The sequence below is a fragment of the Physeter macrocephalus genome, chromosome 1, assembly GCF_002837175.3.
Source record: "Physeter macrocephalus isolate SW-GA chromosome 1, ASM283717v5, whole genome shotgun sequence".
Taxonomy (NCBI): domain Eukaryota; kingdom Metazoa; phylum Chordata; class Mammalia; order Artiodactyla; family Physeteridae; genus Physeter; species Physeter macrocephalus.
The window spans coordinates 112,464,301-112,481,752 of NC_041214.2; the positions used below are offsets into that span (position 1 = coordinate 112,464,301).

General features: G+C 35.1%; 2 protein-coding genes across 2 annotated transcripts in view; one reads left to right on the plus strand and one right to left on the minus strand.

The window, feature by feature from the left end:
* ABI3BP (ABI family member 3 binding protein) overlaps positions 1–6,947 on the plus strand; it is a 279,616-nt gene extending 272,669 nt beyond the window's left edge. Inside the window, exon 69 of the mRNA XM_055085864.1 lies at positions 6,000–6,947. The gene's annotated coding sequence lies outside the window, so the exon portion shown is untranslated. The remainder of the gene's footprint in view (positions 1–5,999) is intronic.
* The window catches only part of TFG (trafficking from ER to golgi regulator), a 34,065-nt gene that overhangs the window by 6,409 nt on the left and 10,204 nt on the right, over positions 1–17,452 (minus strand). Inside the window, exons 4-6 of the mRNA XM_007116291.4 lie at positions 15,094–15,240; positions 7,775–7,942; positions 3,273–3,413 (exon numbers count right to left, since the gene is read on the minus strand). Coding sequence (XP_007116353.2) covers positions 3,273–3,413; positions 7,775–7,942; positions 15,094–15,240 — 456 coding nt within the window. The remainder of the gene's footprint in view (positions 1–3,272; positions 3,414–7,774; positions 7,943–15,093; positions 15,241–17,452) is intronic.

Below are 17,452 nucleotides of genomic sequence, written 5' to 3' on the forward strand. Positions count from 1 at the left end.
AGGGTCTCCCAGATCCCCGATTCTGAAACTGTGAGATAATAACTGTTGTTTTAAGCATCTATGTTTTGGCGTAAATTGTTAACATAGCAATAGTTAATTAACATAGTTTTGACTTAGAAACATGTAGGGTTGACAGCTATTAAAAAAAAAAAACTTAAGACACAATCAAATGGAAAATGTGAACCTTGTTATTAGACTCCTAATTTGAACAAGCCCCCAACTGTAATAAAGTAACTATGAGACAACTACAGAAATTCAAATATAATGTGTTGACATTAAGAATCACTTAATCACTTAAACCACATGGAAAAGAATATGAAAAAGAATATATATACATATAACTAAGTCACTCTGCTGTATAGCAGAAATTAACACAACATTGTAAATCAACCATATTCAGTAAAGTTTTAAAAAAAAGAATCACAACATTGTTATGTATAATAATGATATGGTGATTACATTAAAAAGAAAAGAGTATCATTTAGACATGCATACTAAAATAACTGAGTGAAAAGAGGAGAGTGGAGGGGGCAAGATAGATGAAAAAAGAATGCTAAAATATTAGTAAGTGTTGAAGCCACATGACAGAAACATGAAGAGTTGATTATTCTATCTCTACTTTTGCATGTTTCAAAATTTACATAATAAAAGCTACTTTAAAAGTCTACTCAGCTTATCCATTTTATTGGCATATGATTTACAGATTTCAATTATATCCTTGTCACCTTTTTAGCTTGTCAAACAGCAATACTTCCTAGCCTTTGATGACTTTTAGTGCTCTTTTCTGTATCCTTGCCACTTTTTTATTATGTTTTTGGCAACTACTCTAGTGCACATAGCTTTCCAGTAACAGAGGCACCTGCCTTAGGCGAAAAAGGATAATACTGTCCATTCCGTTTCTTTTCATGAAGCTTAATATTTTGTTGATCCTTTTAACTGAACAACTTATTAAGACTAAAATCCTTGGGAAAAAAATTTACAAATCCAAGATCCCTTTTATGGAATTTAAATAATAACTCAGAATTATTTACTTTATTTTAGATTATTATTTCATATTCTATTCTAAGAAATTGCTACTATTAATTATTAGTAGATTTTTATGTTGATTATTCTGCTGAAATTATAACCAGCAGTTGATCTAACTAACTGGTGATGCCAGGGACTCATTATATATCATACGTCAAAAAGTATTCATTAAAGTAGCCTGTAATTCATCTTGGGAATCTGTAAATGACTGATACATTAATCTAGAGCTGTGCTATCCAATACAAAAGGCACTAGCCACATATGACCACTAAAAAACACCTGAAATGTGGCCAGTCTTAACTGTGATATGCTGTATGTGTTTTGAAGTGTTTCAAATTGATGTCACACCCCACATTTCCAATATACAGTATGAAAACCAGAATGTAGAACATTAATAATTTTTAAATAATGATTACATGTTGATACACCGGATATACTGGATTAAATAAAATGTATAATGGAATTAATTTTACCATTAAAAAACATTTTTAATGTGGCTAATAGATAATTTTAAATTACATGTAGCTTCCATGGTATTTCTTTTAGACAGCACTGATATAGAGATTCACCTCCACAATGCTAATCTATTGACTGATGTCACATTAATAACTGTACAAAGTTTTCATTACAATGTACATTACAATGTTTTAATGTACACTAAAAAGTAACGGCTTTAGGCAGGAATACAATTAATGCCACCCTAAAGAAATTCAATTCACACCAAATGGTGTCAACCTGATGCCTCTAGAAAAGGGAACTTTGTTGCTGGGGGTCGTGGGAAACAGCATTTTCTAATTTCCACTGTATATCCTTTTATATTACTAAAGTTTTACCTATTTGAAAATAAATTTTCCATTAAAACAAACTCCTGATAGAATAATTTGAGATACTGTTAGCAGAGCCTTAAATCCCATTCCTTTATAAGTGAACAGCAAACATTATTTGGTACAATTACCCTTCCAACTGTCATCCTACAACAGTATACACGGCTTAAAATGGGATTTTTTTTTTTTTTTAAGAGATGTTAGTTCATCTGATATAGCCATTAAACTCCCATATCCAAACTCTGCTTCTTCCTCCCTGTTTCAGACACATCTGCCTCAATTCCAGTTCTGGCAGTTGCATCTTGGTACAAAGGAAAGACTATGACTAAAGTTGGTTGAGAAGAGGCTTTAGCAGTAAGAAATTCTTCCCAAACCACTCATTTATCAGCAAAATGCCACCTGCTAGTCTCTATCACTATCATTTATCCAATGGGACAAACCTAAAAGTACCACCACAGAATAATTAGAAATCTATTATTACAAAAGTGCTCGGTTCATTTTAGACTGTTTTGGGGGGTTGTTTGTTTTTAATGTGATTAATAAACTAAGTCACTTGCTTCTCGTGCTGAAAATACATCCTGTCACACCACCTGGCCCCTTTACGCAAATAGAGCACCACCTGGTGATTGTTTTAAAGCAAAACATAGGGCTTTAAAGGGCCTAACAAGCATGGGCAATTCAAAGAAATAACATTTTAACATCTAGAAGGAACCCTAGATGAGTAACCCCGAGGCCACGTTCTGCAGCGCTCCAAGGGTTTCAATGAGGCACCTCATTGTCTGCTGTCCTGAGCTTGCGGCCCCTCAATCCCCTTCAACAATGGCAATGACCCCTTACTTGTTTTAAATACTGAGCTTTTAAGTTCTATTTCATTCAGGACTAAAGACCCTCTTTTAAAACTACTGATTTAGTCCAATTTTCACAATTTACGCTGGGAGGATATAAAAACCCAGAGAGGTTAACCTGCTCATCCGAGAACACATCATTTGGAGAAGAAAAGTTTGATTTAAAATACATTGCTTTTTCCATGAAAGACATATTGCTAACTGCACAAAAATATAAATGGCTATTTATCTTTCAAAAAAACTACTTAACTAATGTTACGCTTTACCTCTATTTTTTAAATTACAAAAATAATACACAGTTGCAAGAGGGGAAGGGAGAAGGGAATAAAATAGCACCTAAATATTATGCTTTTAACATTTTTAGTTTTTTTTCCTTTTCAATAATCAGAAGCATACCTGACATTGTTCTATTCGTTTTTTTTAACCCAAAAGTATACTATGTCAGTACATTAAAAATTTTTACAACCGTGTTCATAGCGCGAATGCACATGTAAGCTTTTCACTGTTACCAACAATGCCATAATAAACGTTTCTGCACATGTACCTTTCCGCACATGTGCTCTAAGCTCTATTTTACCTTCACTCTGACCTGCTTGAGTCTGAGCTCCTGTATATGGTGGCTGCTGTGGCTGAACTCCTGGTGGGTGAGCTGCAGAGGAGGAGGAAGCAATGCTGTCGGGAGTTCCTGAACGGTCTTCGGCAGGAGCACTGGGTGGCCCTGGGTGGTCATGAAAAGTCAGCTCAGTTTCTAATACAAGACCTGTCCCCAACAAGCTCAATAATAAGTTTGGTTAAGAGACTAAAAATAAAAGTACTATAGAATAAGCACAACCCAAATGCAGCCTTATATATTGATGTATATACTTTTTTCCTTTGCTCCAATCTCTCAAGAATCCAAAGCTACAACTGGAAATTCTTCCCTATAAAGTGTGGAGTGCTACATTCCTGAGTCCTAAACTCCCCCTGCAAAAACCAAAACTCACCTCTGCGATAACAGTATCTACCACTTTACGTAATCTATTTTTAGATCAACCAAAAGTATCATTTCATTTTTTAAAAAATAAATTTATTTATTTATTTATCTATTTATTTTTGGCTGCATCGGGTCTTTGTTGCTGCATGCCAGCTTTCTCTAGTGGCGGCGAGCGGGGGCTACTTTTCGTTGCGGTGCGCAGGCTTCTCATTGCAGTGGCTTCTCTTGTTGTGGAGTATGGGCTCTAGGTGTGTGGGCTTCAGGAGTTGTGGCTCGCAGGCTCTAGAGTGCAGGCTCAGTAGTGGTGGTGCGCGGACTTAGTTGCTCCGCGGCATGTGGGATCTGCCCAGACCGGGGCTCGAACCCATGTCCCCTGCATTGGCAGGTGAATTCTTAACCACTGTGCCACCAGAAAGCCCTCATTTCATTCTTCAGTGGGCCTCCACTGCCCATAAATCAAGTTCAAGCCTCTAGCTTGGTATTCAAGGGTCCAAACATTTCTCACAATTCCTCTTCTCACATGCCCGCTTCAGTTAAACTAACCTATTCCCTATTCCCCCAATAGATCTAATACTTTCTCTGCCTCCATTTCATTAATCACTGTTCCCTTCACTGTCCCATTTTCACATATCTAAATAAACATTCCTTAAAACTCAGTTATAACTCCACACTTCTAGTAAGGCTTCTTCACCCATAAATACTTTTCTCCACTTGTGAACTTCTATGGAGTATACTTTTATTAAGACCCTTACCAACTTCTACTTTGTAATTCTGAAGAGGCCTCATCTTCCCTCTTAGACTTGGAGCTCTTTTGGCCAGGTCCCTTTCTTATTCCTTCCATCTGCCTCACAAGGCCTAGCTCTCTTACACATGGAACCACTCAAAATTCTTCTAAAATAATGAACAAAGAAGTAAATGGAGAGAATTTGCTACAGCTCCAATACTGTAACAGGCAAAAAAGATATTCTGAAGATAACTGTGGATTATAGATATGTTTACTTCTTTAAGTTCTTTTTGTTTGGGCAATATAGAAGAATGGTTAAAAGCACAATTTTTGGAGCCAGACTGTCTAGGTTCAAATCCCAATGCTGCCACTTAGTAGCTGTGTAACTTTGGGCATGTTACTTGATCTCTTTCTGTGCCTCAGTTTCCTCATCTGTACAAAAGAAATACTAACTGCTACTCCATAAGGTTACTGTAAGGATTGTGAGTTAATAAGAGCTTAGAGCAAATACTTATAAAAGTGGTTATGGGGGAGGGGCAAGAAGTGTAGGGGATTAAGAGGTACAAACTATCAATACTATATATAAAATAAGTAAACTACAAGGATATATTATACAACACAGAGAATATAGCCAATATTTTATAATAACTATAAATGGAGTATAACATTTAAAAATTGTGAATCACTATGTTGTACACCTGAAACTTTATATAACATTGTACCATCAACTATACCTCAACAAAAAATATTTTTAAAAGAAATATATTAAAACATTATTTAAATATATTAATATATTTAATATAAAATATATTAAAAATTAAAATTAAAAAATGATTATATAGCAAGATCTTATAAAAGTGAATACCACTTAGAAAGCTCCACAGAAGTACTTGCTATTACTAGCAGACTAATTTCCCTGAGGGTCAAACCTCTATCCTTTGCACTGGTATATCCCAGAACTTAGCACTTTATTAGAGGCACATAGTTGGAAGCTGATAGTCCAGATATTGATGAGAACCTAAACTAGGATAATGGTAGTGGTAATGCAAGAGAAACTGATGACTGCCAGAGTAAAATGGACAGTCGCTCCTGCGTACCACCATTTCACTGATATTTATCAACATGTAGACAAATAAATACATACACACGTCCCTCCTAAGACGGATAACACAGATAACACAGACACTATGTTATTATCTTAAAAAAATATTACTTCGACTCCTCTTTTCTTCCTTGTACATAAGCTATTAGTTAATGTTGCTTTTCCTATCATAATAGTTCATCCCTCCATGTACACATTCACTACTGTAGCCAAGTTTTTCACATCATAACCTGAGTAACTTTACAAAGTATCCTGGCATTTTCTATGTGTACAGTTTTTCCTACTTCAATTCAACATACAAAGCTACCAGAAAAATGGTCTTCAAATATAATATGAATCACAGTAATCATATTAGTCTGGTCTATACTATATTCTAATCAAAAATTTAAGCCTGACCTCATATATAACTATTTACTCCCTCTATCTGGCATATCTTGAAGTCTTAAATATTAAGAAGCTGTAATATTAACTCATATTTCAGTTGCTCTAAAAATGTGTTTTTCAGATGGACCACTTATGTGATGTCTTCTTCTGCCAAGAACATACATCATGTACAAGTATTCGCCTCTCTTTTTCAGAATGTCACACAATTCTCTTTAATAAATAATCCCATAAAAGTCTCAAAGGATTTTTTCTACTAATTTTCTTTTTTATCTTTCTGGTTACTGATAATGGCAAAGTAAACTGATCAGGTAAAACCTCCCACAAATAACTTAAAAACCTGGACAAAATAGAAGAAAACAACTATTTGAAATGACTGGAGGTCAGCCAAATGTGAGCAGACACCAAGAGTTTACGCCCAATGGAATTACAACAGGTGAGAATTGCAAACCCCAACCTCTGCAGCTCCAACCACAGAAAACGGGTGTTAACTTCATGGTTGGTCAAGCAGCCAGAAATTTGAGGGGAAAAGCCCTCGGGTAAGAGAGTCACTGAAAGAATGAGACCTAAAATATGAGTATAAGCTCAGTCCCAAACCCCCAGCTGACCATGGGGGTAGGAGGGGAGAGGGTGACACCAACAGGGCACAGAAGAAAAAGCAGCACACCTAGAGCTGAAAGGACTTAGCAGAGCTGTCAGCTGCTATAATCCCAGGAGGAAGAAGGAGTAATTTGAGTAAATACTAGAGCAGCAGTAACAAAAAATCCTCACAAGAACCTAAAAGAATCCCAAGTCTTTGCTGAAATAGCTCAGCTGGGAGAGCATTAGACTGAAGAATACCAAGTTATTAGAACATATTAACCACAATGTCCAGTTTTCAATCAAAAACTGTCAGACGTGCAAAGAAACAGGAATAGGCAACCCATACTCAGTTTCCCCTGAGGGAAAGAGCAGAAGAAACTGACTGCAAACAGGCCCAGATGCTGGATGTAGTGGACATTTCAAAGCAGCTTTATAAATAATTTTAAAGAATTAAATAAAAATACCTTCAATGAATTAAAGGGAAATACAATCTTAATGAATGAAAAGGTAAGGAATCGTAACAAAAAAAACTAACACTATAAAAAGAACCAAACGGAAATTCTAGAGCTGAAAGCACAATAACTGAGAGGTAAATTCACTAGAAAGGTTTAACAGCAGATTGGAAATGGTAAAAAAAAAAAAATCAGCGAATGTGAAGAGTGATCAACAGTAATCATCCAATCCGAAGAACAGAGAGAAAAAAGAGCGAAGAAAAATGAACCTCAGAGAGCCGTGAAACAATCAAGCTCTCCAGTGTACGTGTAATTGGAATCCCAAAAGAGAGAAAGCAGAAAAAATGTTGAAGATATGATGCCCAAAATATAAAAAGAAAGCACAGTATAGATGCTGTTTTAAGGTTAAAAACTTTCAAATAAAAGCAGTTTCTACACGAAATTAAACCAGAAATCTTCATTTAAATTGCCTTAAGATCAAAAGAAAGAATAAGATATCAAATATAATTTAAATCCAGCAACACATCTGAAATAAAATAAATGATTCAGATTTTTAAAAAAATAAACCCTCTGAATTCCACTTCTGATAAAATTTACCTGAACCAACAGAGGTTATTCTTTAAAGAGGACAGTTCTATTGCCTGGGAGAGGGCATGAGAAAGCTTTCCAGGGTGCTGGAAATCATCTACATCTGGATCTTGTCGGTATTTTACATAGGGTATATACATATGTAAACATTTATTGAACCGAACTCTTAAGATTTGAGCACTTCACCATATCCAAGTTATCTTCCATTAAAGAAGGAAAGAAGGAAAGGGAAGGAAGGAGAGAGGGAATAAAGGATGGCAGGAAGGCACTAACTTACCTGAAACCTGATCATCTGTTAAGCCAAATGCTGACATGACATTTTTATTGATTTCATCTTGGTTTTTTAAAGGATCAAAAGCTGACATACTTGCTGCCATAACCTGAGTAGACTGTTTCCCAGAAGAATCAGAAGCAGCAGGCTTTTCTTCCCTACTATCCACAGTATCTATAAAAGAAATAAGCAAAAACTTGTTTCTATTTTATCTACACTCAGTAAGGCCTAAAAAATATATGACAGCAAAATATATATGTGCATATATACTCTGGAATGTTGAGGGTATCTCTAAAAATAGGATTATAGATAATTTTACTTTCTTCTTTGTACTTGTTTATATTTTGTCTGCAAAATAAGGAAAAAAGGTCAAAAAGAGATGCAAAATAGATAAAATTTTTTGGAAAAGCTATTATGTATGTCCTTCCCTAAGAATTATCAGATGAGAAAAAAAAATACAAGCACCTTTACAGGCAGAAACATTTTTATCCTTCTTTTTGAAGACCTATGACCTATATCCTAGTATCAGACTCATGCTGTGCACTAATGCATTATTTTCTAAAAGGATAAAAAAGCTTAACTAAAGTTATGATATCAACTTTTATGTTTTATTTTTACTTGTCTTCTGGTTCATTATTGAAGTACATGGAAACCTCAAGCCAATGCATACTTTTAATTTACTATGTCTTCCTTTAAAATACTTATTACTTATTACAGATAAAAAGATACGTGTCTGAGATTTGCTCAAAATAACATGGGAGGGGTAGAAATGTGTGCGAGTACAGATGGCATGATACTATGAATCGATAATTGTTGAAGCTGTGTGGGTTCATGAAATTCATTATAGTATTATGCCTCCGTTTGTATATGTTTCAATTTTTCCATAATAAAATATTTTGAAAAATAGAATTTTAAACATGAGCAGGAAAAATTTTAAACCATGTTTTTCTTCTAAGGATACTAAGGTACTAAACAGGCATTTACACTACCTTGTGCAAGAAAAGGGGTTCAAGAATAACCTACATTTTATAAATAGAAACTTAAGGCCAACATATAAAAAAAATTGAAAACAAAACAAACAAGTTAACGAAGAGAATACTGCTAACCACTTACTCAAATAACAGACAATTATCAATTCCTTTCTGTTACCAACCAAGTAAATGAACATCAGTTATTAGATCATCTCTGTGATCAAGACCAAATTTGTCTTGTGAAAAAATGTATGGACTAAGTGGAATATAAGCACACATGGGCTTACAGCTATCATTTATTCCTATCATTCCTCTAGTTACATTAATATTTCCTAAATTTCTGTAAGAAAGCTTCTATAACTACTCCTTTAAAATAAGTCTGCCAGTCATCCATCTTCCTCACCAATTTCCCTCCTCTAATTCCAGCGCCACATCCCAAGAGCACATCACACCAATCTTATGATTATTTCCCCTCACACTGCTACCTTCCACTACCTATGCATACTTCCACTCAGGGCAAACTAAATTCACCAGGAAACACAATATATGTCCACTAGCCCACTACTTGCTCCAGTAGCTACTGCAGAGCTACTGCTACAGGTCAATCCAGTATTTAAGGTGGCCTACACATCATCTGCCTCCAGAGCGGAAAGCAAATGTCCAAGCAAGTGTCCAAGGAGTCCATTACAGAGGTAAAGTGCTGAAAAACATAGGCAGCTATATGTTTCTCGGTGAGGGCAAGGCACAGCATTCTAAAGAGCACTGACAGCTGAGTTGTAGTTTTGTTTGGTGAACCAGACTTTCAGTTTCTGATGTAGCTTTTTGACCTATTTTATGTTTATTTTTTTCTTGAGATTATTAAATCAGAATATGTTCTAAGAGCTAGAAGCTTAGGAAATTTCATAAACTAGGTAAGCAATCTAAGTACAGGAGAGGAAAAAAAATAAGTTACAGCCATCTATAAAAATAAAGCATACAATGTATTTTATAGGACATTCCAACCAAAAACAGCAGATTACACTTTCTTCTCAAGTGCACATGGAACATCCTACAGTACAGATCACATCTTGGGTCACAAATCAAGCCTTGGTAAATTTAAGAAAATTGAAATCATACCAAGCATCTTCTCTGACCAGAACGCTGTGAGATTAGAAATAAATTACAGGGGAAAAAAACGTAAAAAACACAAACACACGGAGGTTAAACAATACGTTACTAAATAACCAAGAGATCACTGAAGAAATCAAAGAGGAAATCAAAAAATACCTAGAGACAAATGACAATGAAAACACGGCGATCCAAAACCTATGGGATGCAGCAAAAGCAGTTCTAAGAGGGAAACAATCTAACCTTACACCTAAAGGAACTAGAGAAAGAAGAACAAACAAAACCAAAGTTAGTAGAAGGAAAGAAATCATAAAGATCAGAGTAGAAATATATGAAATAGAAAACAATAGCAAAGATCAATAAAACTTAAAGCTGGTTCTTTGAGAAGATAAAATTGATAAACCTTTAGACAGACTCATCAAGAAACAGAGGGAGAGGACTCAAATCAATAAAATTAGAAATGAAGAAGGAGAAGTTACAACAGACACTGCAGAAATACAAAGCATTATAAGAGACTATTGCAAGCTACTCTATGCCAATAAAATGGACAACCTGGAAGAAATGGACAAATTCTTGGAAAGGTATAACCTTCCAAGACTGAACCAGGAAGAAATAGAAAATATGAACAGACCAATCACAAGTAATGAAATTGAAACTGTAATAAAAAAATCATTGAAAAATCAAAAGTCCAGGACCAGATGGCTTCACAGGTGAATTTTACCACACATTTAGAGGAGAGCTAACATTTACCTTCCCAAACTCTTCCAAAAAATTGCAGACGAAGGAACACTCCCAAACTCATTCTACAAAGCCACCATCACCCTGATACCAAAACCAGACAAAGATACTACAAAAAAAGAAAATTACAGACCAATATCACTGATGAATATAGATGCAAAAATCCTCAACAAAATACTAGCAAACAGAATCCAACAACACATTAAAAGGATCATACACCATGATCAAGTGGGACTTATGCCAGGGATGCAAGGATTCGTCAATATAGGCAAATCAATCAATGTGACACACCGTATTAACAAATTGAAGAAGAAAAGCCATATGATCATCTCAGTGGATGCAGAAGAAGCTTTTGACAAAATTCAACACCCATTTACGATAAAAACTCTCCAGAAAGTGGGCACAGAGGGAACCTACCTCAACATAATAAAGGCCATATACGACAAACCCAGAGCCAACATCATTCTCAATGGTGGAAAACTGAAAGCATTTCCTCTAAGATCAGGAACAAGACAAGGATGTCCACTCTTGCCACTATTATTCAACATAGTTTTGGAACTCCTAGCCACAGCAATCAGAGAAGAAAAATAAATAGAAGAAATACAAATTGGAAAGAAGAAGTAAAACTGTCACTGTTTGCAGATGATATGATACTATACACAAATAATCCTAAATATGCTACCAGAAAACTACTAGAGCTAATCAATGAATTTGGTAAAGTAGCAGGATACAAAATTAATGCACAAAAATCTCTTGCATTCCTGTACACTAACACCAAAAGATCAGAAAGAGAAATTAAGGAAACAATCCCATTCACCACTGCAACAAAAAGGGTAAAATACCTAGGAATAAAACTACCTAAGGATGTAAAAGACCTGTCCTCAGAAAACTATAAGACACAGATGAAAGAAATCAAGGGTGACACAAACAGATGGAGAGGTACACCATGTTCCTGGATTGGAAGAATCAATATTGTGAAAATGACTATACTACCCAAAGCAATCTACAGATTCAATGCAATCTCTATCAAATTACCAATGGCATTTTTTACAGAACTAGAACAAAAACTCTTAAAATTTGTATGGAGACACACAAAAGACTCCAAACAGCCAGAGCAATCTTGAGGGAAAAAAATGGAGGTGGAAAAATTAGACTCCCAAATTTCAGACTATACTACAAAGCTACAGTAATCAAGACAATATGGTACTGGCACAAAAACAGAAATATAGATCCACGGAACAGGATAGAAAGCCCAAAGATAAACCCACACACCTATGGTCAACATATCTATGACAAAGGAAGCAAGGATATACAACGGAGAAAAGACAGTCTCTTCAATAAGTGGTGCTCGGAAAACTGGATGGCTACATGTAAAAGAATGAAATTAGAACATTCCCTAATACCATACACAAAAATAAACTTAAAATGGATTGAAGACCTAAATGTAAGACGGGACACCCTATAACTCGCAGAGGAAAACATAGGAAGAACACTCTTTGACATAAATCACAGCAAGATGTTTTCTGACCCACCTCCTAGAGTAATGGAAATAAAAACAAAAATAAACAAATGGGACCTAATGAAATTTAAAAGCTTTTGCACAGCAAAGGAAACTACAAACAAGTGAAAAGACAACCCTCAGAATGGGAGAAAATATTTGCAAATGAATCAATGGACAAAGGATTAATCTCCAAAATATACACAGCTCATGCAGCTCAATATTAAAAAAACAAACCCAATCCAAAAATGGGCAGAAGTTCTAAATAGACATTTCTCCAAAGAAGACACACAGATGGCCAAGAGGTGCATGAAAGGCCGCTCAACATCACTAATTATTACAGAAATGCGAATCAGAACTACAATGAGGGGGCTTCCCTGGTGGAGCAATAGTTAAGAATCCGCCTGCCAATGCAGGGGACATGGGTTCGAGCCCTGGTCTGGGAAGATCCCGCATGCCGCGGAGCATCTAGGCCCGTGAGCCACAGCTACTGAGCCTGCGCATCTGGAGCTTGTGCTCCACAACGAGAGGCCGCAACAGTCAGAGGCCCACGCACCGCGATGAAGAGTGGCCCCCGCTCGCCGCAACTAGAAAGCCCTCACACAGAAACGAAGACCCAACACAGCCAAAAATAAATTAAAAAAAAAAAAAAAACTACAATGAGGTATCACCTCACACCAGTCAGAATGGGCATCATCAGAAAATCTACAAACAACAAATGCTAGAGAGGGTGTGGAATAAAGGGAACACTCTTGCACTGTCGGTGGGAATGTAATTTGACACAGCCACTATGGAGAACCGTATGGAGGTTCCTTAAGAAACTAAAAATAGAATTACCATATGACCCAGCAATCCACTACGGGCATATACCCAGAGAAAACCATAATTCAAAAAGACACATGCACCCCAATGTTCACTGCAGCACTATTTATAATAGCCAGGTCATGGAAGCAACCTAAATGCCCATCTACAGACAAATGGATAAAGAAGATGTGGTACATATATACAATGGAATATTACTCAGCCATAAAAAGGAATGAAATTGGGTCATTTGTAGAGACGTGGATGGACTAGAGACTGTCATACAGAGTGAAGTAAGTCAGAAAGAGAAAAACAAATATCGTATATTAACGCATATATGTGGAATCTAGAAAAATGGTATACATGATCCTATTTGCAAAGCAGAAATAGAAGCACAGACATAGAGAACAAATGTATGTATACCGGGGGGAAAGAGGTGGTGTGGGAGGAATCAGGACATTGGGATTGACATATATACACTAATATGTATAAAATAGATAACTAGTAAGAACCTGCTGTATGAAAAGTAATTAATTAAATTAAAGAAAGAAGCATAGAATGTATTATTCAGTTCATTAAGTAATTCAGATAGGACACAATGACTAGAAGGATGGCCACATAAAGAAACAATACATGATATAATTTCCAAGATGCAGAGAAGAAACCGATTTTTAACATCTTTTACATTAACATAGGTGAGATGTTAACAATAAAACATATAAACACCTGGAAATAAACTGATAAAGAAATGCAGTATGTGGAGAGAAATAAGTGAATAGAAAGGTTGTTTCACCAAAACCAAAAAGCTTATAAATCTATTCCTTAGAGCAGAATATAGGCTACTGTAGGTTTCTGCACAGTACTGGCTCTACTTGTTGAATTCTAAGTTTCATAATATTCTACAGATGCTGTAACTCCTTCAAGTTATATGCAAATGTAGTTGTATCAGCATCTATGATTTCTTATGGGAAAATGGTCAAAAGTTTTCTTCAGATCCTTGACCTAAAATTGGAAATTTTTGTTTGGAGAGATAGGATTCAGAAAAGGCCATTTGCTTTGACCTGAAATATAAAAGGTTTCACCATAAAGAGGCCAGAAGGATCTCACTGCAGTATTTCAGCACATCTCTTTAATATGTTCTGAAATCTGGAAGTGAAACTAGAAATTACTAATCAATCACCAAATATTTATCAAGCCATCTACCACTAACACAATTCCACATGGCTGGAGGAAGAGGGAAATGACAGATAATGCATCTTTAACTAAATCAAACAAAACTCCAGAATTTAAATGGGGCCAAAAAGAGAGTATCTCAGAATCTAAAAGATGCAAGGGATTATACAATGCCACTTTTCCCCAAACTATCTTCTATTAAGCCCCTTACAGCCAGTCATCCAGAGTCTACAAAATACTACTCTTTCACAATATGGACAGTTTTAAGCATGTGAAACTTATATGTAAACACAAAAATTATTAAAAAAATAAGTATTTATTTTTAAAGTGCAACATCTAATATTAAAAGTCGAGGAAAGCAAGTCTTTTAAAATCTGCTTTCAAGCCATACTTAAATTTCAGTCTATATTTTATAATATATTTGGTCCCCAAACTATATTCAGTTCCAAATTTGTCAATAAACCTTGCTTTATCTTAATGTAAATAGTACATGTCATCTGTAAAATGGAAAAAAATACATTTTTCTTTGCATATTATGAACACTGTGCTTAAGATAAACTACACACCATTTGAGTGTACTAATCTAAAATTACTTTTTTACTTGAAACTATTAATACTTCATATATCACATAAAGTTCATGAAATGATATCCATTACTAAGGTTCATTAGTTAACTATTACAGTGAAAAGGGTTCAAGAGTTAAAGGGGTTTGAAAACCAACCTATGTCATAAACCCAGGAGTCTAAGACTAGCTGTAAAACAATCACCCAGAGAACACTTTAACAATGGGATCCCCGGGCCCTGCCCTCCAAGAGGTCTGGGATGAGATCCAGGAATTGGTATAATAAAATCTCCCAGTAATCTTAATGAACGGCCAGGTTTGGGAACACAGGTATGAATATTAGCACAGATGCAGGAATAAGAAAGGGTGACAATGGAGGTGCCATCGTACTCCTGCTGAAGAAGAGTTAGAAGAAAAAAATCTGAAAAAAGATATAAAAAGGATAAGTCAGAATAAAATGACTTCATGGTCTACCATTTTCAGGAATGTTGGTGGATGGTCCCGGTTCTCCAGGTGGTTCCAAGCTATCCAATAAGCGATTCACTTTATTTCGAAGTTCTATCAGTTCTCGACGAAGATATTTCACCTGACTTGATTCAAGGGGTCTTGGTTGGCCATTAACTGGAATAAAAGCATTAATTTTCTTAAAATTAGGAAATATTCTTCAATAAGGATATCAGTAAAATATGCAATAAGGAAAAATCAAAATAACTTCTTTAAAAAGTTAAACAAAATCAAACAAGATACCTATTGACATCATTCAAATAACTTTTTAAGGAAAGGATTCTTCATTGCTAGTTACTAATTTCTGGAAAAAATAAATATTCATCGGTCTTTGCTGATGCAAGATCTATGGCTTACGACCCATAATGGTAAAACAAAACAAAACAAGTTAATTAAAAGAATTCAACTACAGTGAAATAAATTTAAAATACAGAAAGCTTTAATATATTTTTAATAGAAATTATGTACCTTCAAAAGCTCATTTTATTTCACACAATTCTTTTATAGCCTTAAAATATTCAATAAACACCTTATTAAAGTACAATATGACTGTAGGTTTTTTATCATTCTTGCCTACTTCTGACCTAAAAAAGAAAAATTAGCTACCTATAATAACTGACCTAAAAAGTAACCTATTAAAAAAAATGCAGAATTCATAAATTCACATCACCACTGTCCTTCAAAGTAGTTACTTCAAAAGCAGCACATTAGCCACAAAAAGTCAAATTATTCAATAATCATTGTTTTTTTAAACAAAGGCAATATTACCTCATTTAATTACCCATTTTGTGCAAATGACTTTCAGCTGACTAAAAAATAAAGAATCCTTCATCCAGCAACAAAGACTGTCACCACTGAGATTGTTAATTTTAAAATTTTTAATTTATTAATTCACAAGGTTCTCAATGCAAACCTCAAGATAGGAGTTGAAAAATTAAACTAAACTCAAATGTTTTTTATGCATTGTCAGTATACATATATACAAATTCCTAAGGCACCAAATTAGAAAAGAACATCTATTTGAAAATAAAGGTTCAGTGAGATTCTTTGTAAAATATGTTTCAAACATCAAACCACCAATATAAGCTTTTAAAAGACAATCCACCAGTATTTTACATACTCCCTATACAGTTATGAGGAAGTTCAAGATAGTCTACCTGTATCAATGACTGGCTTTTACTGGGTATTACTGTTTTTCTCTAATAGCTGAAAAGGAGAAAAGCAGCTCCTGACAGCTAAGAACTGGCCCAGTACTGTAGGACAGGCTTGAGTGATGTTGGAAGCTGGCGTGGCACTGACAGGTAGGTTGTGGTGTTCTCTTGTTGAACATAAACAATTTCAGGAAACACTGACAGTACATCAAATACATCTCAATAAAATTTTCAAAATTTAAAAAACAGACAAAGAACACGAACAATCAGAAAAGATCACAGGGGGACTGTGATAGTTCAAGTCAAAAAAGAAAGCCAGTCCATTATCACGTGAGAACTAGACAAAAACAAGAACGTTGACCAAACCACAAAAATGACCAAACATCCCTGGCTAATTATGCATGACTGTCGCAGTTTTACCAATCACAGCTTTAGCCTCAATTCACTACCCCCACCAAAGCCCCATTCCTTGAACCTTATCCAAAATCATCTAACACAAGCCTAAGCCCTACGAAAATTCCTTTCTAACACATTTTTACTGACACCCTATTGTTCTCCATGGTGTTCATTCTCCCTCATTGCAATGTATTTGAAATTAAGCCCCGTTTCATTCCTAAAACCGCTTACTTGTGCCTTCTTTTTTCTTAAGTAATCTCAATAGAGGTTTGCTAGTTGTATACTTTCAAAATTGCTGATCCTATCAATTCCCCAACTTCTAGTTCATTTCTGCTCTTTATTATTTTCTTCCAAGTTATCTGGACTTATTTTGTCCTTTTTCTTTTTAGCTTTAGCATGCTCTAAAAACTATGTCATATAAAAGTCATCACTAATTATTTCTAATTCGTATTATGATTTATTTGATATGTTACTTAAAAGCATATTTTTACCTTCAAAAGTATGGGAGTTTGGGTTCTTTTTCTGTCAAATAGTTCCTAATGAGACCAGAGAATATGATCTCTAGGATATTCTTTCCCTGATATTTATTGAGACTAATTAGAAAACCTAGTACATGGTCAGCTTTTATAAATATCCATATGCACTAAAGAAAAACTGAATCCTGTCCTGATTGCTAGATGTATAAGATCAAGCCTGTATTTGTTCTGTTTAAATTTTGAGGCTGCTTAACCTATCAGTTTCAGAAAGAAGCGTATTAAAAGCTCTCTTATGAATTTTTCCTT